At 39.6% G+C, this 26,448-nt stretch overlaps 1 protein-coding gene and 1 long non-coding RNA gene across 2 annotated transcripts in view; both read right to left on the minus strand.

The window, feature by feature from the left end:
- The window catches only part of LOC136794607 (uncharacterized), a 44,165-nt gene extending 34,349 nt beyond the window's left edge, over window positions 1–9,816 (minus strand). The window contains exons 1-3 of the long non-coding RNA XR_010841602.1: window positions 8,697–9,816; window positions 8,556–8,589; window positions 7,922–8,038 (exon numbers count right to left, since the gene is read on the minus strand). This is a non-coding gene — a long non-coding RNA (uncharacterized lncRNA). The remainder of the gene's footprint in view (window positions 1–7,921; window positions 8,039–8,555; window positions 8,590–8,696) is intronic.
- Window positions 9,817–14,078: 4,262 nt separating this feature from the next.
- TRPM6 (transient receptor potential cation channel subfamily M member 6) overlaps window positions 14,079–26,448 on the minus strand; it is a 136,327-nt gene continuing 123,957 nt past the window's right edge. Inside the window, 3 exon segments of the mRNA XM_059071598.2 lie at window positions 14,079–16,936; window positions 19,724–19,830; window positions 24,404–24,455. Coding sequence (XP_058927581.1) covers window positions 16,803–16,936; window positions 19,724–19,830; window positions 24,404–24,455 — 293 coding nt within the window. The 3' untranslated portion in view covers window positions 14,079–16,802.

Consider the following 26,448-nt stretch of genomic DNA (forward strand, 5'->3'; position numbering starts at 1 on the left):
CTCCCTAACACCATACCCAAAAATAAACTCAAAATGGATTAAAGACCTAAATGTAAGGCCAGACACTGTAAAACTCTTAGAAGAAAACATAGGCAGAACACTCTATGACGTACATCACAGCAAGATCCTTTTTGACCCACCTCTTAGAGAAATGGAAATAAAAACAAAAATAAACAAATGAGATCTAATGAAACTTAAGAGCTTTTGCACAGCAAAGGAAACCATAAACAAGAAGAAAAGACAACCCTCAGAATGGGAGAAAATATTTGCAAATAAAGCAACTGACAAAGGATTAATCTCCAAAATTTACAAGTAGCTCATGCAGCTAAATATGAAAAAAACAAACAACCCAATCCAAAAATGGGCAGAAGCTCTTAATAGACATTTCTCCCAAGAAGATATACAGATAGCCAACAAACACATGAAAGAATGCTCAACATCACTAATCATTACAGAAATGTAAATCAAAACTACAATGAGGTATCACCTCACACCAGTCAGAATGGCCATCATAAAAAAATCTACAAACAGTAAATGCTGAAGAGGGTGTGGAGAAAAGGGAACCCTCTTGCACTGTTGGTGGGAATGTAAATTGATACTGCCACTATGGAGAACACTATGGAGGTTCCTTAAAAAACTAAAAATAGAACTACCATACGACCCAGCAATCCCATTACTGGGCATATACCCTGAGGAAACCATAATTCAAAAAGAATCATGTACCACAATGTTCATTGCAGCTCTATTTACAATAGCCAGGACATGGAAGCAACCTAAGTGTCCATCGACAGACGAATGGATAAAGAAGATGTGGCACATATTTACAATGGACTATTACTCAGCTACAAAAAGAAACGAAATTGAGTTATTGGTAGTGAGGTGGATGGACCTAGAGTCTGTCATACAGAGTGAAGTAAGTCAGAAAGAGAAAAACAAATACCGTATGCTAACACATATATATGGAATCTAAAAAAAAAAAAAAAAAAAAGTTCTGAAGAACATAGGGAAAGGACAGGAATAAAGACGCATATGTAGAGAATGGACTTGAGGACACGGGGAGGGGGAAGGGTAAGCTGAGACGAAGTGAGACAGTGACACTGACCTAAATACACCATCAAATGTAAAGTAGCTAGCTAGTGGGAAGCAGCCACATAGCACAGGGAGATCAGCTCGGTGCTTTGTGTCCACCTAGAGGGGTGGGATAGGGAGGATGGGAGGGAGACGCAAGAGGGAGGGGATATGGGGATATATGTATACGTATAGCTGGTTCACTTTGTTATACAGCAGCAACTAACACAACATTGTAAAGCAATTATACTCCAATAAAGATGTTAACAAAAAAAAAAGATGTAAGATGTAATACAAGAATATCTAGCTAACAAATTCTGGCTCAAGATAAATAGGACCAAAAGACATCTATATCGAATGACATAGAAAGAAAATATAAAATTATAGAAATCATTCAACCTAACAATTTTTTGTGGCAATAAATATAATGAGTTTAAATTCCCCCATCAAAAGTCACTGCTGACTAAGTTTTTTAAAACACCCACCCCACCACAAAGATGGGCTTAAAAATAGAAGAAGAATGGAAGTAGATATTTAGGGAAAACACAAATAAAAAGAAGTGCAATCCTTGTGAGTCAAAACATTTGGTAACGACAAAATGTTAGCAAAATAAAATGAGAGATGAGGCATCTAATTCAGTCTTATTTGGGGAAGCCGGTAAAGTTTCCCAAAGAAAGTCATGATGTTTATTTTGTTTGCTCACCCACTACCTCAATTCGTTTTCCATCCTTCACTGTGCTCAGTGAGTGCCTCCATTAATTGAAATTTAAATCAATTGCTTTCAAACCCTTTTCAAACTCTCTTCACAGGTGATACTGCTACCAATACACACACACTCCTGCGCGCATGCTCATACAAATAACTGAAAAAAAGTTTCACAAAACGATGCTTATCTTTACCACGTGTGAATCCCTCTGACAGTTTCTAATATAATTTATCCTATTTCTTCTTTTTCTTTTTTTCTTAAGATATCTAACATTATTAGGCACCAGGGAAATACAAATTAAAACTATGAGATACCACTACATATGCTATTCATGTCTAGTAATAAAAAGAATGAAATCCTTATACACACAATCACATGGATAAATCTCAAACACATGTTAAGCAAAACAAGTCAGACACAAAAGGGTGATTCCATTTATAAAAAATTCAAGAACAGGCAGAAGATAATCTACAGTTATAGAAATCAGTATCTTGGTAAGGGCTGGAGAATGACTGGAAAGAAGCATGAGAAAACTTTCTAGGATGACGGAAATGTTCTCTATCATGATCTAGATGATGTTTGTATGTGTATATGTATTTGTCAAGATTTATCAGGCTGTATGATTAATATTTGTGCATCTGACTATACATAAATTATACATCAATAAAGGAATATTAGCATTTTTAAGAGGCCAAATAAGATTTAGTCATCAAAGAGAAAGTGAGGTAAAAAGACTCCAAGCACAAGTGGAAGCACAGCAAAGGCAAGATGAAATATAAGGCAAAGAATACCATGACCTACATCTGGAGAGGTAGAGGGCACGTGTACACCACATTTGGAAGTTTGGACATTATTATATGTGCCATGGAAACCCTCCTGTGGAAGAATGACGTTAATAATATTGCCAGGTTTGCATACATGATGTCAATCTTCTATCAATGTGGAAGATGTAGACAGGCACCAAGGAGGCCATCTGGGTGTCTTAAATATGTGTTTGTTGGAGGAGGTAAGGAAGGTGGGTTTTGGGAAAGACTGGCTATTTACTGTAGCTGAAGCAGGGGATACTTAGTGAGGAGGTAGAGGTGTCTAGCTTAAAGAAGATGGGTCACAATTGTAGAGGCCTTATATGCCACAGGAAGGAGTCTGACATTATCCCAGTTGAATGAATGAGAGGAAACACGAAAATGAACAGTTACAGAGCACATACTGTGTGCCAGACTGTTGCTAGTTACTTAGTGTGAATTCTCTTCGTCTTCATGAGAGCCCCAGGATGTAGATATCATTAGCCCACTTTACAGATGAAGAAACCAAGAGACTCAGAAAGAATGAATTTTCTAAGACCATACAGCTAGTAACCATCACAACTATAATACAAACTCAGCACTATCTAGATTTGAATATCTGCTCTTTCCAAAATACCTCACTGTCACCATATTTTTGAAAAACATAAAAGCATATGACAATCCTAAAATGTAGATTTTCATCCAAATTGCATGCAGGAGTCAGGAGGACCAATATGAAGGTTACTGCAATGATCCAGGCGAGCAACAATGGTACTAAAGATGGTGAGATGTGATCCTGTTCTGAATATATTTTGTAGGTAGAGCTGAGAGGATTTGTGAATAAATTGGATATGGGGTGAAAGAAACAAGAAGAATCAAGGATGGCTCCAAAATTGGGGGCCTTAGCAACCAAAAGTTTGCACTGCATTAACTGAGATGGGAGAGATTGTGGGAGAAGTAGATTTGGGGGGACATCAGGTGCTCAGCTATCAAATCAACTGACATGCCTGCTAGACTTCAAGTCTGCGGGTCAAGGCCAAACAAGCAGGTGGACATAAGGAACTGATATTCCAGGGAGTTTTTGTTTAAATGTGTGTGTGTGTGTGTGTGTGTGTGTGTGTGTGTGTGTGTGTGTGTGTGTGTGTGTGTATATGTGTGTGTGTGTTTTCCTTTCATATAAGTGGGATCACACTTCACATACTGTCTTAACAACACAGATTTGCTTATAGATACAAAATGAATGAATGAAGCAATCAATCAGTGTACACTAACAGAGATGTCTGGATAAAGTTTTAATAATAGGGATCTCTAAGTGGTAAGATAATGTGTGGCATGTATTTTGGGTTCTTCACTGCATTTTTAAAATTTTTTACAGTGAGCATTGGATTGTCCTTCCAAATACAGTAACACGATTTTCAAAGGATGTTAGAGGAAATTTATTTTACATATAATAAATCCTGAAAGTGAATATGTCCTCTAACACAGAAAGTATACAATAACTACACCTTAGCACTTGTCTTCTGTTTCACACAAAGAGCTAAAATGAGTATGTACTGACATGAGTTTTAAACATTAGGAATAACTCAATTTCGTGTCATTTTGACTGGACCAGATGCCCTTTTGTATACTGATGATACTAGTTGAGCTCGAGCCTGCCTGTGGAGTAGGAGTATATGTGTATTTTATATGTAAACTTATACAAATATGTGTGTCTGCAATCTGTATTAGGACTTGGCAGGTGCCTTCCTCATCAGTGCTATAAGATTCCTTGCAAAAGAACCCTGCCTTTTAATGAGTTTACCATTAAAAAAAAAAGGGGGGGGGACACTGCCTGGCTCCACAGTGTTAAAAGAAAATAACATTCAGAGTTGAGTTAATCTGATTGCATAGGATCTATTTTCCCCCTTGCTGCAAATCAGAGCAGTTTTCAGCTAACAAGAATGGGTGCCCTACTTGAATGGGCAGGGGTACTGCTGCTAGTCAGAGCGGCATTTAGCATGGCATTGCCATCATTACATCCCCAGGTTCGAGGCAATGAAACTCCAGGAGCAGCAAAGTCAAATCAGTTCAATTGTCTGATTGTTCATACTCATAAAGTGGGGAAGCTGGCAGGGGTCCGGCATAAAACTTGGAGTTCTGCACCGGAGCTCCTTTAAGGTAATTCATTGCCCTCTGCAGTAGCTTAAATCAGAAGGGCCAGCACAGTCACAGTAAATGCAGTTCCCCACACTGCTTGAGAGCAATATCGCAGATAGCCGGCTGCTATGCCAGATGTCAAAGGTGCACTAAAAGCACTTGTTTTTGATCTACCCCATTCCCGAGAAGTACAATGGATGGGCCTTTAAGCACTGCCATAAAAAAAAGATTGTGATTAATGAAGCAGCACAACTTAATAAACCAAGTTGACTCTGGCTTCCTTCTCCTAGGCATTTTCACTGTCCACAAAGCAGTTCTTTTACTTAACAGCAGGGACATGTAAAATGTTAATCATCAATCTGTGGGCCATTAAAGAAGTTACTTTCCCTTTCTCAACTTGAAAACCAAGGGGGAAAGATAATAGGTTTGGTTAACAGAGCCATTCACATAATGGAGATGTGTGGAGGAAAGCTTTGATAGAGTCAGCGTGGGAGCCTTGAGCACTAATCCATCCTGCTCTCTGGGACCAGGAGTTCAGAGCCTAGCTGAGGCTGGGAGGCTCAGGATGGAGACTGGGGGGGATGTCTTGATCTGGCTGGACCAACAGGAGGTTACTGCACCTGAGTGAGGCCCAAAATAAGATGAGAAGGCATGGAAGCTTTCTGTGCCAGAAGAGCTGGACAAGGGCTGTAGGTATTGCCTGACCTTATCTGGCCTTTTTCCTCACACAACAGAGGACCACAGCAGCCTTCCCAGGTAGGCAATGGCTGTGTTCCCTCCACCACGTAAACTCTGGGTCATCCTCCGTGACCAACAGAACCGTCCCTTGCCCGGAGAGCAACAGAGTTTTCAGCTAATTCACCAAAACCCAATGAAATACTTTCTTTGCTGGAGTCAGAGGTATATCCAGTCAGAGATACACAACTTAAAATTTTGCCCATGATTTAGGAATTGCTTTGTCAGGGGCAGGAGTCAGAGACACAGGGATCAGGCACATGGTCCACAAATGTTTGATATAGTCAATCAGTTAATTTGGGCAGGAAAAAGAAAAACTACTGGAAGACGGTATCAGGACGTTTTGAAATGTCCATGGTTAGGAAAGGTGATGCTAAAATTAAGAACAGTTCACTGCATCTCTTTTCACTCCCTTAGGGAAACTCTTGGTCTTGTCTTGCCTTGGTAAAGAAAGCTTAGACTGAAAGCATGAGGAGATGCCTCCTGCTCCTAAAGAGTGTGCCTGATGACCCCAATGAGAGGAGGGCCAAGAGCCCATGGCATTTTGAGAAACTCTATCTGGTCAGCAAACTGCTATTTCCCTGCTAGATACCTTTACCTTTCAGATTGAGAAAAATTCCATCAGCCATATCACAGATAATAATGATATTATTGGTGATATGAAATGAATTTGGAAGGTATGAGCAATTAGAGCCCTTCCCAAAAAACCCTTAGAGCCAATTCTACTGATTGTAATCACTCATTGAACTCTTAAGTTCCTGTGGGCAGTGTCTACATCATAGTCAGTGTTCTAAGGCCAAGCAGGTTATACTCAGTGGATGATTAATAAATGTCTGCTGAATTAATTAATTAACCCAGAATTGATTATGTTTAAAGCATTTCCTAACTTCCCTAGCCTGCATAATAAAACTCATTTGCTAAAATTACATGAAAGGCTTTTATCAAATTTACCCATTTTTCTCAGCTTTATCTCATGCTACCTCCTACTATATCCCAATATGTGCCCTAGAAACTAGCTATACAACTATTCACCATTCCCCAAACATCTCTCCTAGCTGCTGTTCCCTCCACCAGGTAAACTCTGTGGCATTCTCTGTGAAGCCTTCCCTTCCCTCTTGAGAAAGGGAGTCCCTCCCTCTTTCACTGGAATTCAAAAGCATTTTGCAAATGCCTCAAGTTTAGCTTCTGGTGCAGTGAAGTTGTTTTACATGTCTGCCTTCTCACGGACCTGTGAGTACCCACCTTCCTCATCATGGCAAACACTAGGCACTTAGTGAGTCTTAGCTAAGTCAATAAATCAATGACTGAACCAGTAAAGTAATGGAGCAGGCACTGGGGATTTACCCCAAAATCACATGTTCTGTCTAGTCCACCTATGCTCTGTCAACCACGGCTCTAGGGGACTGAGAAATGAACAGATAACAAATTTTCACAATAGTACTCTAAAAATGTCCTCAATTTTAAAATTTGATAAAGTGAAATATTTCATGAAAATGTTCACCCACTGCCCTTCAAGAAATGGTCCAAGATGACTATTAAAAATCATTTTCAAGCTTATCAATCCAAGCTTTAAAGTCAGAGCACTGCTTAAGGTCTTCTACTTTGTGGGAAAAGTATATGATAATTAACTCTCTTCATAAAATTTAGTTAATTTCCCATCTCTTATGTATATCCAAGTTTTCCACCTCCATCTTAGCTCTTGCCACAGTGAAAATTTACTGTGATCATGGCCATTCAGTGTAGGAAATTAATTAACATTCTCCACAGGACCCTCATTTGTATAGTATATTAATAGGCTCCTTATGTAAATTTCTACTCTTACATCACTGCTTATATGCCTGCTAGCTGGTTGTATGCAATTTAGAAATGAGGGCAAGAAATTTTTGATTTCACGTGATGCCGCTTAGAGGGATGGTGAGAGGGAGATGGATGGAGGTCAAGCAGTGACAGGAAAGTCACAATGGACATATTTTATAGCTGTCACTAAACTAACAGTGCTCAATAAAGCCAACTCTCATTCCAAGTAGATTTTACTTTTTGTGTCCAATAGATTTTGCCATTATAAGTAAATTATGGGAAAACAAAAGGGAGTATATCTGATAATATTGTGAAGATGCCTGGTGCAAGAATATATGGAGTGTTAGTCAAAAGTGTTCCGTGTCTGAAATAAGGAGAACTTTGTATTAAACATTTCTGTAGAAAGAAAAAAACCCACTCTCCAAAGTCCTACCAAAGAACACTCCACCTTCCAGAGCCACACTCAACCAAGTGAAAAATTGGACCAGAATAAATAATCCTTAATTTGATACATTCCGTTAGCTGTCCATCAAACCCCTTTCTCTCTTTTCCTTGGACGCACTGCTACACTGCAGTTCCTAGACTCTTTTGCAGGTAGGCAGGACAGTGTGATTGAGTTCTAGCTGATGGGATGTGAACAAAAGGATGCGTGCCACTTCTAGGGCTGACCCATAAAACCTCCCATGTGTTCTCTTACCTTTCATGTCATCTTCCCCTTGGTGCCCGTCTGTTAAAGATGATAGAACCACTTGTCAGCCTGGGTCCCAGAAACACTGCGTGGAGCAGAGAACTCAACCACTCGCCACAGTCTGTCCTGGAATGTTAAGTGAGAAATAAATGTCTATGGTGTCAAGTCATCACATTTTTGTGCCTATTTACTGTTGTTGCCCAGTCTCCCCTAATATAGAACCATTTCAATGCTAGCATTCTAGGATCAATGTCATGAACTACTAGCCTTTTGTTTGAAAAGAGAAGCAGATGGGGGAGGTTATGCATGTGTGGGGGCAGATAGTATGAGGGCAATCTCTGTACCTTTCGTTCAGTTTTGCTGTGAACCTAAAATTGGTCATTTTTAAAAGTCTATTTTTTAAAAAGAGAGAAGCATCTCCAGCTCCACCAATCCTGGGTGGGAAACTGTTTTGGTGATGAAATAAGAATATCTTAAATAATAATGATTAACAACTTCCCAACATGACTATTGTGTGCCAGACACTGTATTAAGTGTTCCATGTACACTATCTCTAATTCTCAGAATACTCCTGCTTGGTAGACATTAGGTTACAGAGATGAATTTGCTCTACAACATTTAGGTACAAGAAATGGTACATTACCTTATTTTCCTAAATCTAGAGAGAGGTCCGCTCTCTGCAAAAGGATAAAAGAGTTAGTCTCAGTCATATTTCGGGATTCCAAAATGTGTATGAACAAAAGCAGTTCACTGGGTGCTTGAAAAACAGAGAAGGGCTTCTAACCTTGGCCATCAGGCCCACGGGCCCATGGGATCCATTCACAGGCAGGTGGCTCCATTTGATCCATGACTAGCGTGGACATGTATTGTTCCCTGTGACTTCTCAGGCCACAGCTCTTAGTCAGTCCTGATATCCATGAACTCGTCCTTCACAAGCCCTACGCCTCTTACGCAAAACACCATCATCTTCCCTGACTCCAGGAGTGAGTCTCTCTTCTCTTCTCAGGGTAGGCTTCCTCTGCCTCATCAGCTCCAAGTTCCAGCCCCCGTCAATTTTCCAGATGTCTTGGTGAGAGGCTGTCATATTGGGACCTGCAACTTATGCAGTAAGCCATTACAGTCCTGAGGCAAGGGCATCCACCTACCTTCTTGGGATGGAGAATAGCAAGAAGAAAAATAATTTGGTATATTAACAGATCATCGTACCATATTCATATGATAAACTGGGTTCAGAGAGGTTAATCAAGTTGCCCAAGGTAACAAATAATTCAGTGGTAGAGCTTCAGTTCAAACCTAAGTCCACCTGGTTTCAGGGTTTAGAGAATTTTCTACTATTCCATGAAGCCCCTTCTGGGACAATTCAAGGCATGCCACAGGCCTAAGTGGCCTTTTATGACAATAGGTAATAATCACAAATCATGAAATCCAAGTCTTACAAAGTCTTTTCACTGAAATCTCAACAGTCGCCCAAGCCTGGTATGCAAATAGCTACTTTCTGCTTATACACACACACATATTGTATACACACATACAGATAAGCAAAGTGAAATATTAAAGTCATTAGTCATTAATTTGCAATATCATTTTGCAACTAGAATTCTAAAATCAGATATCTAATGAATTATCCTCTTTGAAAAGCATAGACAAGTAAATCTTATCTGACCCATCTGATGACAGCCTTATAAAGATTTCCTAGTTAAAAACTTATTCACACACAGAAACATCTGAATATTTTCTAAGGAAACAGAGAATAAGTTTAATACAACAAGAGAACATTATTTGCCTTAACTCAAATTCAGTCATTATTAAGAAAAATGGTGATGACTTAGAAGGCCTGAGTTCTAGTCCCTCCTCGGACAATATAGTTATATTAACTTTGAGTGAAACACAATCTCTTTAAATCTCATTATTTTCATCTATCCTTTTAGTTCTCTCTCTTTTTTTTTTTTTCTAATTCTACATTTCTGGAAAAATAGGTACCTCACTTAGGTAAAATTAATGACGTTGCTTGGTTCACATTTGCAGCTAGTGTAGTATAAAAAGATGTAACAGAAGTAGGAAGTCAGAGAAAGGAAAATGAAGAGAGAAGAAGAAAGGAAGCATGGAAGGAAGCAAGGAAGAGAGGGAGGGAGGGAAGATGGTGAGAAAAAAAATTCTCATTATCATCCATATTTCTCAAGGCTGGTCACTTTCAGTTCTTTGGAATCAGTCTGGAATATTGCAGACTTTGGGTATTCCACTACCACTGGAAGGCCCATACCTCTGGAGAAGATGGGATGAAACAGGATGTCTTAGCCTGACACCATTAAATATGTGATTTATCTAACTCTGTTCTGATTCCATGCACTTCATGCAACCCTTTGATTTTAATCCAGCTTCCAAGGTCTCCAGGAACACAGTGTGATGTTCAGACTGATAAAGGTTTTGTAGTTTGCATAGATTCTATTTTTCACTATAAATTGATAAACTGGAATGTCACTAGATGCTACCAAATAGTTAGCTGTTGTATTGACCAACAAATATCTAATTTTTTAGGAAGACATAAAAAGAGCACAGAAATGCAAGTGGAAACAGAAAAATTCATTAGCAGACACAGTGCCAGACTCAAAAGAACCCACTCATCATCTTGCACTTACCTTCTGATGATGTCAAGAGGGAGTGGTTCTACCACGGACTCACACTCTATAAATGGCTATTTACTGTGCAGCAAAGATTTCCTGACAATGACATGTACAGAGAGGACACAAGGTAACATTCCACAAATGCCAGTTTGGGTTTTCTCATCCAGTGGCCTAAGTTAGGTCTGACTTCCAAATCTGTGTTTCAAACCATCATAGGGATTCACGCTCTAGTAATTCTAAGTGTGCTGGTTAGTACTGCCTAGCCATCTATGTCACTGATTTGACTGAGCTTTAAATCCTGGCTCCTCCTTGGGTAGCTGACTTAATTAAGTTGCCTAACGTATAAGCAGCCTTTTCAAATCTTTGTAATGGGCATTTAGCACAATGCCTAGAACATAATGAGTGCTCAACACACACTGCCTATAATAATAATAATATTTAAAAGTTATCATTATAATCATTATCACTGCTAAGCAATGACAAATCAGTATACTGTAAACTCCTTATTTGTTTTGGAGAGCCCTGAAGACAGAAATGGATCTTATCTCATAGGTCTAACCTTAGGGTCAGGACATAACACATGGTAAAGCTCAATGAGTATTTCTTAAATAGGATATATACGCAAGTTGTACAAAACTAAGGACTACACTGTACATCATTACCATACCTCTCTTCCAATCCCCAGAAACCCTTTAGCAGTAGGCAACCATCCCATGTCACGAAGCCCAGCCCGTGTTTGTTTTCCTCTGTAACACTCAGGTGATCTCCAGAACACCTCACTCTCTGCTCTCTCGATAAAATAATTCACCAGTCCTGCCACCATCCGTGATATTCTCTATCCTCTCCCACAGCAGATACATGCAACCAACAGTCACTCCTCCTCCTCCTCTCCATTGTTGTTGCCAGCATCTCTGTTCCCCAAGTCCCTTTCTACAAAATCCCAGGGGCAAATAGGGAATTCCATGGCAACACACTGTAACAGTTTTCTGGGACTGCCATACAAAGCAGCACAGACTGGGTGACTTAAACAAGAGAAATTTCTTTCCTCCAATTCTGGAAGCTGGGAGTCCAAGATGTCAATGTGTCTGGTTTCTTCCAAGGCCTCTCTCCTTGGCTTGGAGACGGCTGCATTCTCTCGCTCTTCACGTGATCATCACTTTCAGTGTGTCTGTGTCCTAATCTCCTCTTCTTATAAGGATATCAGTAATATTGAATCGGGGCCCACCCTAATGACCTGATTTAAACTTAATTACCTCTGTAAGTACCTTATTTCCAAACACAATCATATTCCGAGGTGCTGGGAGTTAGGATTTCGACACAGTTCAGCCCATAACACACACCAAGGATTTCTTTTGGTTACCAAAGCATCCTGAGGTTCTGTGACTTCTTACTGGTGACCAATATGATACACAGAAAAAGATTCATTAGAGGCCAAAGTGCAATCACATGACACCAATGATGATTCCCCCAAATCCCTCCAGTGAAAGGCAATTATTATGTCCACATCTGGACAGTCATTAGCCAAAGGGTTTCTACCATAACAATTGTAAGGACTTTCTGACTAATATAGCAGGTGGAATTTCTAAAGGTTCAAAATGAAAACAAACAAACAACAACCACTAGGGGAAGATGAGAATTCTAAAGGAAGTTAGTTACTAAAAGACACTGGCAAGCCATAGGCAGAATTTTCTTATTATTAAACAGTCCTACACTGACAAAATCTAAATCAGCATTAGATTTTTTGTAAAACATCAACCTTTACAAATATCAAGATTCTAAACCTGCTCTTTTTTTCATTCCTAAAAATATCACCAGGGCTTCCCTGGTGGCACAGTGGTTGAGAGTCCGCCTGCCGATGCAGGGGACACCTGTCCGGGAAGATCCCACATGCTGCGGAGCGGCTGGGCCCGTGAGCCATGGCTGCGGAGCCTGCGCGTCCGGAGCCTGTGCTCCGCTCCGCAACGGGAGAGGCCACAACAGTGAGAGGCCCGCGTACTGCAAAAAAAAAAAAAAAAGTCACCAATGATGGTGTCAGATTTGGTCTTTACCTATCCTGGAAGGCTTTCTTTGGGCAGAAGGTGGCAAAAGACATTAGCTGTGTAAACCTAAATCCATCAATAAAACAAAATAAGTAGGAGACACTGTAAAATGGTGAACATACTGATTTTGAACTACTTTAATTAAGTTTCAAAACAAAAAGGGGGCAATGAGCTTTTTCCCCTTGGAAAGAGAGAAACAGCAGAAACCACTTTTGTGTTTATACTGAAACAAGTCCACTGAGCATCTTCTGTAAACATGAAATAATGGTCACATAATATGAAAAATGAAAATCCCTTATTACTTATTGAACTGGATCCCATGCTCACAAGAAGCCTTTTAAATGAGATTCTCAAAGGACCTTATAAATGCTGTCTCATTATTGTTTGCCTTTGTTTGAAAAGGTAAGGCAAGTTACCTCAACTCACTGCAGAGTTAGGGTTTAAGACAAAGGTTAAAAGAATTATATAAAGTTAAACCAAATCGGCCAATGATAGAGACCAAGGGTTGTTATCTCTTGAGGACTGAAAGTTTCTTTTTGAAAAATTAAGCAACTTAACTAATTATTTTTAAGAGAGCATTTCATTATCTGTATATCAAGGTCCAGGAAGAAAAATCACAAAATAATAACTATGCTAAATAAAAAAATCAGTGTGGTTTTCAGAACCCTTTCTATTCTGTGTACCCATCCATGTGGCTGGAGATCTGAAATGCTATTTAAGTCTCATTTTCCTTCAGAAGCTAACCTCTGTGGAATAAAATGCTGCTAAGGGAGAAAAAAAATCTTTTCTGTCATTTGACTTTAACTTATGATAAATTAGCTTCAACTAGTTTCTTAGAAAATTGCCCAAGAAATGACTACAGAAAATTAAATACCAAGACTTCAAAGAGACAAACACACAGGCTTCAAATTCCGACCTCAGAGAATAATCCTCCCTTTCTCATGCTTTGGAGAGATGTGAGTAAAGAAATCGTACTAGGGCATGGTAATGAACCATCTTTCAAATGACTTTTCTATCAATCTTCTTTTCAAAGGGTAATAAAGTGATGATTATTTCTAGGCAGTTTCTGGGAAGTTATCATCTCATTTCAATAGTCACCAGTAAGAAGGACGGTACTCTGGTATTATCGCCACAACGATAAGGGCAAGAACTAGTTGAGAATTCAACAGACAAGGTGTAGGTTGTTAAAAGCTATTTCCTGGAAAATTAAAACAGAGAGAGATCAAAAGAATTGTGTTGGGTCTTAAGGAATTGGTAATCATTCCCTTCTAGATTAAAAATGCAAATCTGATTTATTAACTAGTGAATGAAATTCATTATCATGTGAGGATTTTATTATTTCTTTCAACAAATAATGTTGAAAGCTTATTATGTGCCACACTTCGTGCTAGATGCCGGTGACTGATGGAGAAAGGTAACAAGCCATGGCAGGAGCATGTGTGTCATGACTTCTAGAACCTGAGTGATCCGTCTCAACTAAAACAGTAACAACAACAATTTTTTTTTCAATTTTTGATTAAATGGTTAGTAGGGAAGTTTTAGTCACTCAGTACTTGTTTTTCAAAGCTACAGAAAATAACAGGGTGAGAAACACCCAAAACTATATCTGATCTCATTCCCCAGAGTTGGTAGAAGCTTTAAGATGTCATGGGGCAGAAGTCACTCCAGGAATGTACAGCCCCATGGAGGGGAATACCCGTGCACAGGATGCCTTCAGGAAGGACTCCCAAGAACCTGGCTGCTTCTCTGGTCCCCAGATTCAGATTTCTATCTGTGAGATTGGCTAAGGGCTCATACAAGGATTATGCAATCCATTTTTCCTCAGTGGTTCCTAAAACCAGCCCCAGCTATGTCTTTTGCCCTAATTCTTTTATTCCAGTCTGAACCTACTGCCCACTGGCAGATAGGGTATGGAATATATCTCTGGATTCAACATTTGCCCAGAAGTCAAATTTTTTAGCACTCACCAGAAATCCAAACTTATAACAACAACCAAAAAAGAAAGAAACATGAGATATAACACTTTCTGAGGGCAAAGAAATGTTATGTTCATTGCACCCTCATCACTTACACACCACAGGGAAGGCACTTAATAAATATCTGTTGCATAAAATTAACCAAATGAATGAATTCATTCATTTGTGGTCATGAATCAAAGTCATGATTGTCACATTGGTATCTGCATGCAAGCTATTCCACAGTAACCTTTGCCCAGGAGCTGGTTCATCTTTTTAAAATGTTATTCTGGTGATTTTTCTTAAAAAGAGAGTGAGAAAATCATAACACAGAAAATTAAAATCAAAATGTGTTTTTTCAAGTTCCATTCCAGGTAACAAATATTTGACCAATGAATTAATGCTTTTAGTTTGGCTTGGATAGGCAAATTGCCTCCTTCCATAGTTGAACATGGCTCTGAAGTGAGCACAAAGAGATCCCTTACTGATTTGCAGAATAGGATAAAGCAGTTAAGCTCTGAAAAAAGCATTAACATTTTATCCTCATTGCCAATTAAGAAATCACCCAAATTTCCCACCTCCCACCACCCCAAAGACCAAAGTAAAAAGGCTGTAAATCAGCCCTTGAGCATCTCACAAGAGCCAGACACTATCTTTGGCAAATCAAATCCTTGGCTTTCCATCCCCCATCCCTGGGCAACATTTCCCCGAAGTATAACCTGAGAAGGCAGGAGTGTTGATTTAAAAAGCAAGCCAGCTAATGTAAGGGCTAAAGATAAGTTGAAAATTTCAAATCCAGGAGGTCTGTTGCTGGTAGATTGGAACGCTTTATAATGAGGAAAGGAGATGCAGGAAGAGTGGGGAGAAGATTCCCAACCCTCCAACTCCTCCTTGTGTGAACAGTTTGTGCTTGTTCTGAGGTAGGGTGACCCTGATAAGTGTGAAAGAGGGATGACTAATCCCCCAAACATGCTGTACAGCAGGGATCCCCGACCCCCGGGGCCACGGACTAGTAACAGTCTGCGGCCTGTCACGAACCAGGCCGCACGGGAGGAAGTGAGCAGCAAGTGAGCAAAGTTTCATCTTCCGCTCCCCATCGCTGGCATTACTGCCCGAACCATCCCCCCCCACCATCCCCCACCCCTGGCAACTGGTCCGTAGAAAACCTGTCTTCCACGAAACCGGTCCCTCGTGCCAAAAAGGGTGGGGACCACTGCTGTACAGTGTGGTTTCCAGGGACCCTTTCTTCAGGCCACTGAAACTGATTACATGTGCTCAGGCCATACTTAAAATCTACACTCCAGCACTCGTTAAGCCACCAGAACTCTGTATTTCAACTAGGCAATTACCTGTGAAACATGTTTTCATTCAAAAACCCCATCTTTCCTTATAGGACCTGACAAAAAGTAATTTAGCTTGTAATATTATATACCCAGCTTTGAAAAAGGGAGTAATACTTTAGAGGTTGGCTTAGTCAACTCTCTAACCAATAGTGTCCCTGAGCGTAAGGGAAGGGAAAACATTTCTTAATAATTTCTTGTTTTATATATCCTTGTTCCCTTAAAAAAAAAAAAAAAAGGATGCAAGGGTGTTTGTTTTAGATTTCCCTTTCCTCTCTTCCAGAGAAACCTGAAATGCCCAGTTATCATATAATTCACTGACAATACTCAAACCCATCTAGATTTCACCAGGATGCTAACTTTTTACTGGTTAGTTTGTACAGGAGCGTGCTCCAGACTGTGCAAATACACCCTTACTCCATTGTTTTCCTTTCTGTCGCTGTTCAAAGCCCTATAATGCTGGAAAGGAGAGGAGGGAGTCAAGTGACTTTTTTATGTACATATATAAATAAATACAATATGTGGGTGAGGTGATGAATAGTAGTGGAGGTTAGAGTCTGAACACATAGTAAGAAAATAAATTAAATTTATCTGCCTGGTTCTTTAGTGCCCAGCATTCTGCACCAAGGAATGAGGTATGAAGGAGCAGCATTCCTGGCTGAGTCATCTGTCTTCTTGTGCAACTTGAGGATGACAAACACATGCAAAGCACCCTGCACACAGGTCAATATCTAGGAGAACCCATTCATCATACACCAGTGAGGTCCTTGGGGAGGGGAGACATGAGGCTCAGAAGGCATGTCCCAGGAGGCCCTCAGGGTAAGGCCATCCTGGCAGAGGCTCTGACATAACCAGTGTTACATCAATCAATCTATGTTACCATAGAGTTCATAGAAGGGAGGGCAAGGGCTGTCATCTTTTTACTTCTCCCTTTTTTACAATCGTGTGAGGTCTTCTGGAGAATTATTACCCTCTTCCTCTGCTGGAGTCTCCTCAGCTGGTTCAGTTTTGATTTCAAGTCCAAAGGCGGAATTTATCCTTCCGGGGGAATAGTCATTTCTTTTTAAATCTGCAAGGAAGACAATTAAGACAGTTATAGAGAATCCTTAAGAACATAATATTCACACAGATAGACTGGACTTCAGGACTTTAGGCCAAGTGCTCAGAGAGGACTCTGCTCCCTTGGGCCACTGATATGTGAAACTCAAACCCTCAACCATGTCCAAACTACACTCCACCATGCACATGTGTGACTCTAACTCGCCAAGGCTGTGTTCACTGGGGCAGGGGAAGCAAGCTTTGGTTGCTTGACTCAATACATGGTGCCCCATAAGACATGACCTGCCCAGAGTTAAGTGAGGCCAAACTGGAAACAGGGCATTTTCACTTGTTGAATGATGGCAGAGCCAGAGAGTGCAGCCAAAATGGTGGACTCGGGATGTCAGTGGTCGGTTTTCTGCAACAAAGCTGTACCTCAGGTTTGGCTGCACCTATAAAGACTTCATCCAATTATCAGATCTTATGCTTCCTGAAGCCTCCTCCTTTAATTTCACAGGGAAGTCATCAAAAGAAATCATTAATAAAGGTAACCCTTGGGGAGAAACTTATGGAGGAGAGTGACCTTTAAATGTCTGTAAACCACTGTATGCTGTGTTGATTAAATTTGTTAAGCTTAAACATGCATTCCTTGTATTTTTTTTTTTTTTTTTTTTTTTTTTTGCAATACGCGGGCGTCTCACTGTCGTGGCTTCTCCCGTTGTGGAGCAAAGGCTCCGGATGTGCAGGCCCAGCGGCCATGGCTCATGGGCCCAGCTGCTCCGCGGCATGTGGGATCTTCCCGGACCGGGGCACGAACCCACATCCCCTGCATAGGCAGGTGGACTCTCAACCACTGCACCACCAGGGAGCCCCTTTGTATTATTTTTTAATGTTAAATGGAGATTATCTGGACATAAAACTAATACATATTATAGTTTAATAATAACCAACAGTTATTACATTACTTCAACCTTCACACCAACTTTATGAGATAGGTGCTATTATCCCCAGCTTACAGATGAGAATGAGGGCCAAGGTCACAAAACTAGTAAAAAGCATTTCTGGGATGTGAGCTCAACCTATGAATCCCATGCTCTTATACTATCCTAAACTGCCTCTCTTAAAAATAAAAAAAAGAAAAAAAAAGAAAAGTAAAACATAAACAAAATGAAAAATCACCCCAATTCTGTTTTCTGAGCTAAACTTTTTAAAATTCAAATTACCAAATGTTCAAGTAAATGAGGATATTTTTTATCTCCATTTAAATGTGTTAACTAAGGTTTTCAAAGGAAGCAAGGATTAGGTCCAGAAATGGAGGAATTATTGAATTACTCAAAAGCCACCATGGTAGGGAAAGAAAGAAAGGAAGAAAGGAAGGGAGGGAGGGAGGGAGGGAGGGAGGAAATCTTAATCATACAGAAGAGCTAACTGGATGGAAGCAGTGAGTTATGCCTCAAGGCCCCCTTTCTCCTGGCTGACCAGATACAGTCCCTGATCAAGAATGAGAAGCTGCCCTGCCCAGGAAACAATGAATCAGTCCTGGGAAGAGGTCAGCACCTGAGGATGCTAAGTTAATGGGCTGGACTCCAGCCTGCAATCACGGGATGGAGATATGTGTCAGCTCCTGCCTCCCACAGGGCCCTTACCTGGGGGCCTGGATGCCACTCAGCCCAGCCCCCCTCCTTCTTGGGCTCCTTCTGACCAGAGGAGGCCAGTGGGCAGCTTGGCCAATGTGCTATGGACTGATCTCTTTGCCCAGTTCTTCTGGGTGGTTTGTGAGAAGGAGTCCTGAGCAGCTCCAAGATGACATCGAGACCCCTCCTGTCTGTACTGCTCCAGTCTGATGTTCCCACCGCCACCACCCCTGGCTAATAAGCTATTTCCCACCAGAACTGGAATCTGTTCCACATCCCAGTCTTCTGCTACCTCGTGCCCACAAGAGCAACTCCTACCTCTAACTCCAACAAGATTAGAAATTGCCTTTCTTTGTTGTAAATTTACACCTACTCCATCCCAGGTTACAATGGATGTTGATCTTTTACTGATTTCCAATTCAGGGTTTGATCATTTATGATAAGGCTGGAAGGGCCAATCAGCTTAAAAGATGTGAAATTCCATTCTAAGGACAAGTGTGGCACAACCTTAGAAAAATAGTGGGCAAGCTGAGACAGACATAAAGCATCCCTTCTGAGATAAATGGAAAAAAATGCAGCAGAGCTGGGGCTGCCAATTTGGGGGACATAGACCTCCAGCCGCTTACTTTTATGTTAGAAATATTTTTCTGTGCTGACTCTATTAGTTTCAGAGAAAGTGTGCCATATTATCAAATCAAATTTTTAAAATATACCTTGCGATGTATGTTGAAAGTGGCAGGTTTTTTATAGTGAAAAGCACTACTTTAATTGATAGCTGTTGTTTCCCTCCATGCCACACCCTCCCAAGTGTCCAATGAGTAAATAAGAATAGAATAGAAACTCTGTGGGCAGCACTCAAGACCCAAAGGGGAGGGGGCGGGGCAGGGAACAGAGACCTGCCTCGGTCCAATTTTGCCCCAATTAAGTAGGAGGAACTTTTCCCTTGGAGAGACTGTGACAAGTATTGGGCCCAATGTTGTTTTATCACATTTTGGCAGAACCTGAAGTAAATCCCTGTCCTTTTAATCCCTTTAGAGACTTGAAAAATTTGCAGTCAGAAAGTCAGGCCTCGACTTCGAATGAGATAAAAATGTGATTAAGATTTTCTACTCTATCCCAGGTTACAATGGATGTTGTTCAATGAGAGATTTACTCAGAGAAAAATAGAATTGTTTGGGGCATACCCGGGAGTTTGAGCTTCCGGCAGCAGGAGTTGCAACGATGTTTTGCAATGAAGTTTCTAATTGCATCTTCCCCTAAATTGGCTGGTCCAAACACCATTCCTCTTGATCTAGAGGAAATATCAGAATATCAATTAGATCACAGCTCAGAAAAAGGAGCTCAACTAGGATTCTCTGAGATACCGAACAGTATCCCATAGTAACCCAGTAAACTTGAAGGAGCCAACAAAGAACAGAGCACTTTGGGGAAGCAACAATGTTAGGTTCGCAAATTTAAAATTCAAATGCACTTCAATCTTTGTACCCAACTCCAAGACCTACTGTGAAACTCATTTCCACGCTAATCTGATAGAAAAGTGAATTTTCTATGTACCACATTAAAACAAAATACAGTGAGACCCTTTTTAATGCATATGAGGTGAGAGAATGACATTCATTACCAACTGTTCTACTAGAATACCCGAAAGGTAAGTATAAAGTAAAATAAACTTGGTACTGGAACACCCCTTCTGAAAAAATTGATATGCATTGTTTCAAACCCAAATACTTTTCTGAAAATAACCAATGTCCTCAAACACAAAAGCCCGACAAAACCCGACACCCAGTATTCATGGCTCTTTTGATAGCTACTTCTACCCTGCAAACTGCTATAGCTGGGTTCTTTGTGAAAAGACAAGACAACTAGGAGATGATGGTTTTGTGGAAGTAAATCAGTATATCTTAGGCACATTTTTAACACTCTATAATTATAATAGATCCTTAGCAGATTCTAGGATCAATGTTCATCCATTACTTGATCATTCACAACCATTATTCTTCGGCTGACACTCTACACACCAAGGAATAGAACACACCAGAAACACTTCCAAAGAAACTTTATGAAAGCTAATATTTTATTTTAATGACATGCAGAGTGGGAAACAGCACATTTTAAAATCTGAACTCAATTACCGCTCTTAAATACCACATCTTAAGAAAAAAGAAAAGCAAACTATCACAAAAGGAAACAATAAATTTCGTTTCTAAGGAATGCGGTTTTTCAAAAGGGATGTGGTGTAAAAATGGACTTTTCCATCTGAGTATTGAAACATTTATCTCAATTTCCACTTCCTTTTGGCAGAACAACAGTAGCTGCTCTGAAGATGTGCCAAGCTCAGAATGAGGGCTGATGTCAGTTTGATCTCAGATTGCCTCTTTGCTCTGAGGCGAGTAGGTGGAGGAAATCTCTTGGGAAGACAACGTGAACAGACACCCAGGATTAACTTTCCTGGTCACTCAATCGCCCTTACAAAATACGGCTCTGGTGGTATTTACCAGGCTGCATAACCTGCCTCTGTTAACTATTCCTCTTTCAATCCATCTGGTAAGGAACCACTTCTATAAGGTGAAACCAAATATGGCCAAGAAATAGAATCACTCAGTATTTAGTACTGGAACTCTATGATGCTGATAAAGTGAAAAATGAAGGCGTTATTTTAGTCATTAAAACTGAACAATTCCTTTCATAGTCTCTCTGGCATGACACTGTTGGAATATTTCACTCATTTGCATTCCACACTGCCATTTCCTTCCCCCCAATAAAGCATGGAAGTTCCCAACTTAGAAATGTAATTGATTCTCAGATAAAACATTCTCAGATAAAAGCTGTAAGCAAAATTGTTTCCCTCTATGAGCTTTGTTAAACTTAAGACAAAAGAATCAAAATTACTATAATATGTATGTATCAGGCGTTCGACCATTCCCTGTGCAGGCGAGAGCGAAGAAGGGTTGTAGGGACATTCATACGCCATGCCTACAGCCCTGCAGTCTCAGATAACGATGTTTGAAAAAATATACAACTGTTTTCCAGATATTTCACAGCACAGGAAAGCAGGAGGTAGCTTGGTTCCACCTTCAAGAAATGCTAATTAGTGCCATGTACACAGAGATTTACTAAAGAACATATCATCATCATCATCATCATCATTATCATTTCATACGTGTCAAATGCCCAAAACCATCAAGGCAGTAAGTGAAAAAAAAAGGTGCAATCCCAAACTACCAATAACACTGAGGCAGCCTCCACTGAAGGTCAATGACCTGAGGAACCAAGTTAAGTGGCCAGAAAGGATTTGGGGGAGCAGGTCTGATGACTCTGTCTTCATGTGCAAAAGATTGGGGAAAGTTAAGAGACAAGAGGCCTTAGAGACAATATCAGAATTTGCACCACAAAACATCTTTCCTTTTGGTAGAGGATCATTCCCTTTCATTGACCCCCTTCTCCTCATAGGCTAGTTGCCATCTCCACTGAGCTTCAGTTTTCTCATTTGTGAACTGGGATTGAAGACACTTCCTTCCAAGGTTGTTGTTAAGAATAAAACAACATGTGAAAGTGCTTGCTTCTCAAACTTTAATTTACACCAAAATACCTGAAGATCTTATGAAAATTGAGATTCTATTCAGGAAGTCTAGGGAGGGTCTTCAGAGTCTGTTTCTAACAATCTCCCAGGTGATGTTGATGCTATTGGTTCATGGCCCATGCTTTGTGTAGCAAAAGTTTAACAAATAGACGGCATCCCAAAATGTGAGCCTCATTGAACTGAATAGATGTAATTCACCACATTGTGAGAAAATAATACTTATTATCTTCACCATGAAGACCAACTGCACCCCAAAATTATTATCTTCACCATGAAGACCAACTGCACCCAAAATTAGGTGACCCCACAAAACCAGGCAGGCTACAGTGATACCAATCTATCAGCTTCCAAAGTTTATGACATCCTCAAGTCATAAAAAATAAAGTTTGACATAAGACAGAGGCTCCCAACCCTGACTGCCCATTAGAATCACATGGGGAACTTTTGAAAAGTACAGACATCAGGGTCCTATATTCTGAGATTCTGATTTGATGCTAATTCTGAGCAGCATTTTTTTTAAGTTCCCTAGGTGACCCTAATAGAAATTGAGACCGACTGGCCTATAGAATGCAATTAAATACTCAACTGTCAAGAGGAATAATATAATCTTCTTAGAATTCTAAAAGTTGTAAATATTCAGGTCATATTACATATACATACCAAGGTCAAAATTTAATAAATGATAGAGTATACATCAACTTGATCCATTTTATATGCAAAAAGAAATTTCACTGCAAAATTATAAAGGAAGTACTTGTAATACAGGTTCCTACTAAAAACCCTTGGGCACACTGGACTGTTGAAGAAATAATATGTGTTTTTAGCCAAAAACACTTCAACTCTGCTAAAGTGAAAAATAACAAAGCCTTTATCTGTACCCTAAGGGTTACAACATGAACTCCACGGTCAAATATCATGGGATTTGGATTCACAGGAGCAACATGGCTCACCTTTATCTTCTCTAGCTCTCTTAGTTCACAGGAGTAGCTAATACACTTTTAGATGTACCTCTTTGCATAGATGCTTACAAATGGTACCATATTTAGATTAAATTGTTCAGTAAAAGAACACAGCATTAAAGCAGTGAATATTTACAATATGAGCCCAATAGGAGGGAAGTAAAAGTTTCAGATTTCATCATATATGAATTGCCCACTTATATAATTATGTGTGTGTGTGTGTGTGTGTGTGTGTGTGTGTGTGTGTGTGTGTGTGTTTTACAACCCAGGGGCCAAGTATAGACACTTAGGACAACTAAGAAATTAGAATTTTGTATGCTAGCAGTTCTCAAAGTGTGGGCACTAGGCCAGCAGAATCAGAATCATCTGGGAACTTGTTACATTATTTGGACCCATCCCAAACCCACTGAATCAGAAACCGGGGTAATCAAAGGCTGGGGGTAGGGGGCAGCAATCTGTGTTTTAACAAGCTCTCCTGGTGATGATGATGAAAGCTCATGTTTGAAAACCACTGTCATCTGCCATGTTCATCCTCCCTTAATCATCACCATCTCTTCTTTTTACTCCACCTTTAACAGAAGAACACCACTTCCTCTACTGCCAAGTCTTCCCAAAAGCCTGCTTATGGGATAAAATGCCCAATGGGCATTCAAAGGATAGGCAGATGACTCATCCCTCTATATAATTTACACTTCAGTTCTGAATTAACAATCTGATGGCTCCAAATTTAAGCCCCACTGTTTTGTCCTCTCATAGATTTGCTGTTACTGAATACCACACTTCATGCCCTCAGCTTTCGTTTTATAGGCATGTAATGGAAGACAGTGCCCATGATAAGATGCAATGACTCCACTGTGATGACAACAAAGGAAACTGTGCTTCTCCTATGACATTAATTGTTTTCATGTCAAAGCCTACAGAGGCTGAATTTACCCATATTTCTCTTTTGTCTGGGCCACTAGAAAACTCAGAGTCAAATTTGCAACAAAGTTCTGGCCACTGCATTGGTCTTTATACATAGTTTCCATTTTTGTGTACTAAAAACTCCAGATTTAATCTTATTTTATTTCCTTATTTTCTTTTTGCCCCTATTTCCTAATCTATGCATTCTTTAAAATCTTATTGTATTTTAAGTCTTATTGTATTTTATTGTATTGTATTTGGATATAGATATTTTTGGATATAGATATAGATACAGACATAGATAAAGGGGACATCAAAACCTTTCTAGGATCTAGGCAAGATGTAGAAATGTTTAAAAATTATTTCTAAGAAACCATGTACAATGTGTTAAATGGAATTTTCTAAATGATAAACTAACTTACTGTTTTTCTTCAGGTTTTATAACAGATGGATCTGTCAAATTTTCTCCAACACCTCCAAAGAAAAAGAAAATTCATTTACCAAATGGGGAATTTCATTTTCTCAGAAATCCAAGAAAATAATAACCAAATTTAAAATTCTTTCTTATACCTACCTTCTTTCCACCCTGTAGTAAATTCAACGTCATGTGAATTAACTCTACTATTAACCACACCCACCCTGTAGTAAACTCAACATCATGTGAATTAACTCTACTATTAACTAGACACCCACCCTGTAGTAAACTCAACATCATGTGAATTAACTCTACTACTAACTAGACACCCACCCTGTAGTAAACTCAACATCATGTAAATTAACTCTACTAAATTGTCCAGGCAAGTTTGAAAACTTTAGTTGATGCCCTGTCTCCCGCAACCCCTTCTATTATGCTGCAATAAACCTCTAGGCTACAAAAAAGTGTTTTTGTGATGTGTTCACAGTTCCTGATAATAGCATCCATCATTCATTTACCACTTGTACATACTAGACATTCTTATTTTATTTTTTCTTATTTTATTTTTTCTAATTCTTGGCAATTGTGAAAGAAAAGTATTAGCATCCTCACAGCCTCATTTTACCAATGAGTACATTGATGTTCAAAGAGATTAAGCAACTTGTCAGAGGTTGCACAGACCACAAGAGGTCATAACAGGATTGAAGCTAAGCCAAAGCTTCTGTCCTTCCCCCTAGTCCGTGGTCTCCTTAGATGGAGTCCATCAGTGCTCAGCAAGGTACAAGGTGCTGTGTGCTTCTGCAGGTATCACCTCTGCTCCATCAAAGACACATATCAAATGCCATATATATATATATATATATATATAGTGTTTATAAACAGAAGAATACAAACACCCCACATGCTTGATCTGGGTGCTGGTTACACACACGTGTTCAGTTGTGGAAATTCTTTGAGATGTACGCTCATGCTGTGTGCGATTTTCTCCTGAATGTATGTGACCCTTCAATAAAGTTTACTTCTTAAAAAACGGCACCAATGCATAAAAGGAAAACGTGACATATAAATCTAACATTTATCAAAACAGGGATCAACACCAAAGTGAATCTGTTATAAAATGCGAATGGTGGTGAGACTGACTTCCAAAGGCAGCATTTCACAGGTGAGCCAGTCAGACAGGTGAATGCACCATGTGGGCATAAGCCGACAATATCTGAGATCGTTCTCTCAGCACTGGTCCTCTTGCCTTGGAAGAGACCAACCTTGTGGGAAATTTATTTAAAAATCATATAAAATGTATAACATTATTGTATATTTCTATTTGTTTACAATAAACAACACATTTTCTAACCACTACTTTAAAAAAGAAAGATTTTTACTATGTTCTGTATGTTTTACCATATGTTAAACCTTTCACAAGAAAATGTAATCCTTATAGTTTATAGACCATTCTCCTGAGAAACTGACTTCCTTAGGAAAATAACCTGTTTAAGTAGGGGGTCTTCAAACTTTTTTGGGTCATGACCCTTTTGGCAGTCTGATGAAGCTAAGGGACCCCCTTCTCAGAAAAATGTTTTTAAATGCATAGTTTGAATACATAAGATTACAAAGGAAACCAATGATACTGAAATACAGTGATCAAAATATTTTTAAAATTGTATTGCAATACACGTGCTTATTTATTAGTATGTTAAATAACAGGATCAAGCACAAGCCTAATAACACTATAACATCCAACAAGTAATAAATGCAACCAGTATTTTGAGATATCTGCCAACACTGCAATGTGCTATGTTAATACCTGTAATTGCTATTGCAAACAGTCACGGGTACTGCTAATGCCACTGTGATCTGTCGTCTCCGTTATAACTGAAGGAAATGATGAATTTCAGCTATAGGTTAATGAAATAAAGGTGTAATTTTATTTTTTAAATAAATGTATTTATTTATTGGCTGCATTGGGTCTTCGTTGCTGTGCACAGGCTTTCTCTAGTTGTGGCGAGCGGGGGCTACTCTTTGTTGCGGTGTGCGGGCTTCTCACTGTGGTGGCTT

Source organism: Kogia breviceps, chromosome 8, assembly GCF_026419965.1.
Source record: "Kogia breviceps isolate mKogBre1 chromosome 8, mKogBre1 haplotype 1, whole genome shotgun sequence".
In the NCBI taxonomy this organism is placed as follows: Eukaryota; Metazoa; Chordata; class Mammalia; order Artiodactyla; family Physeteridae; genus Kogia; species Kogia breviceps.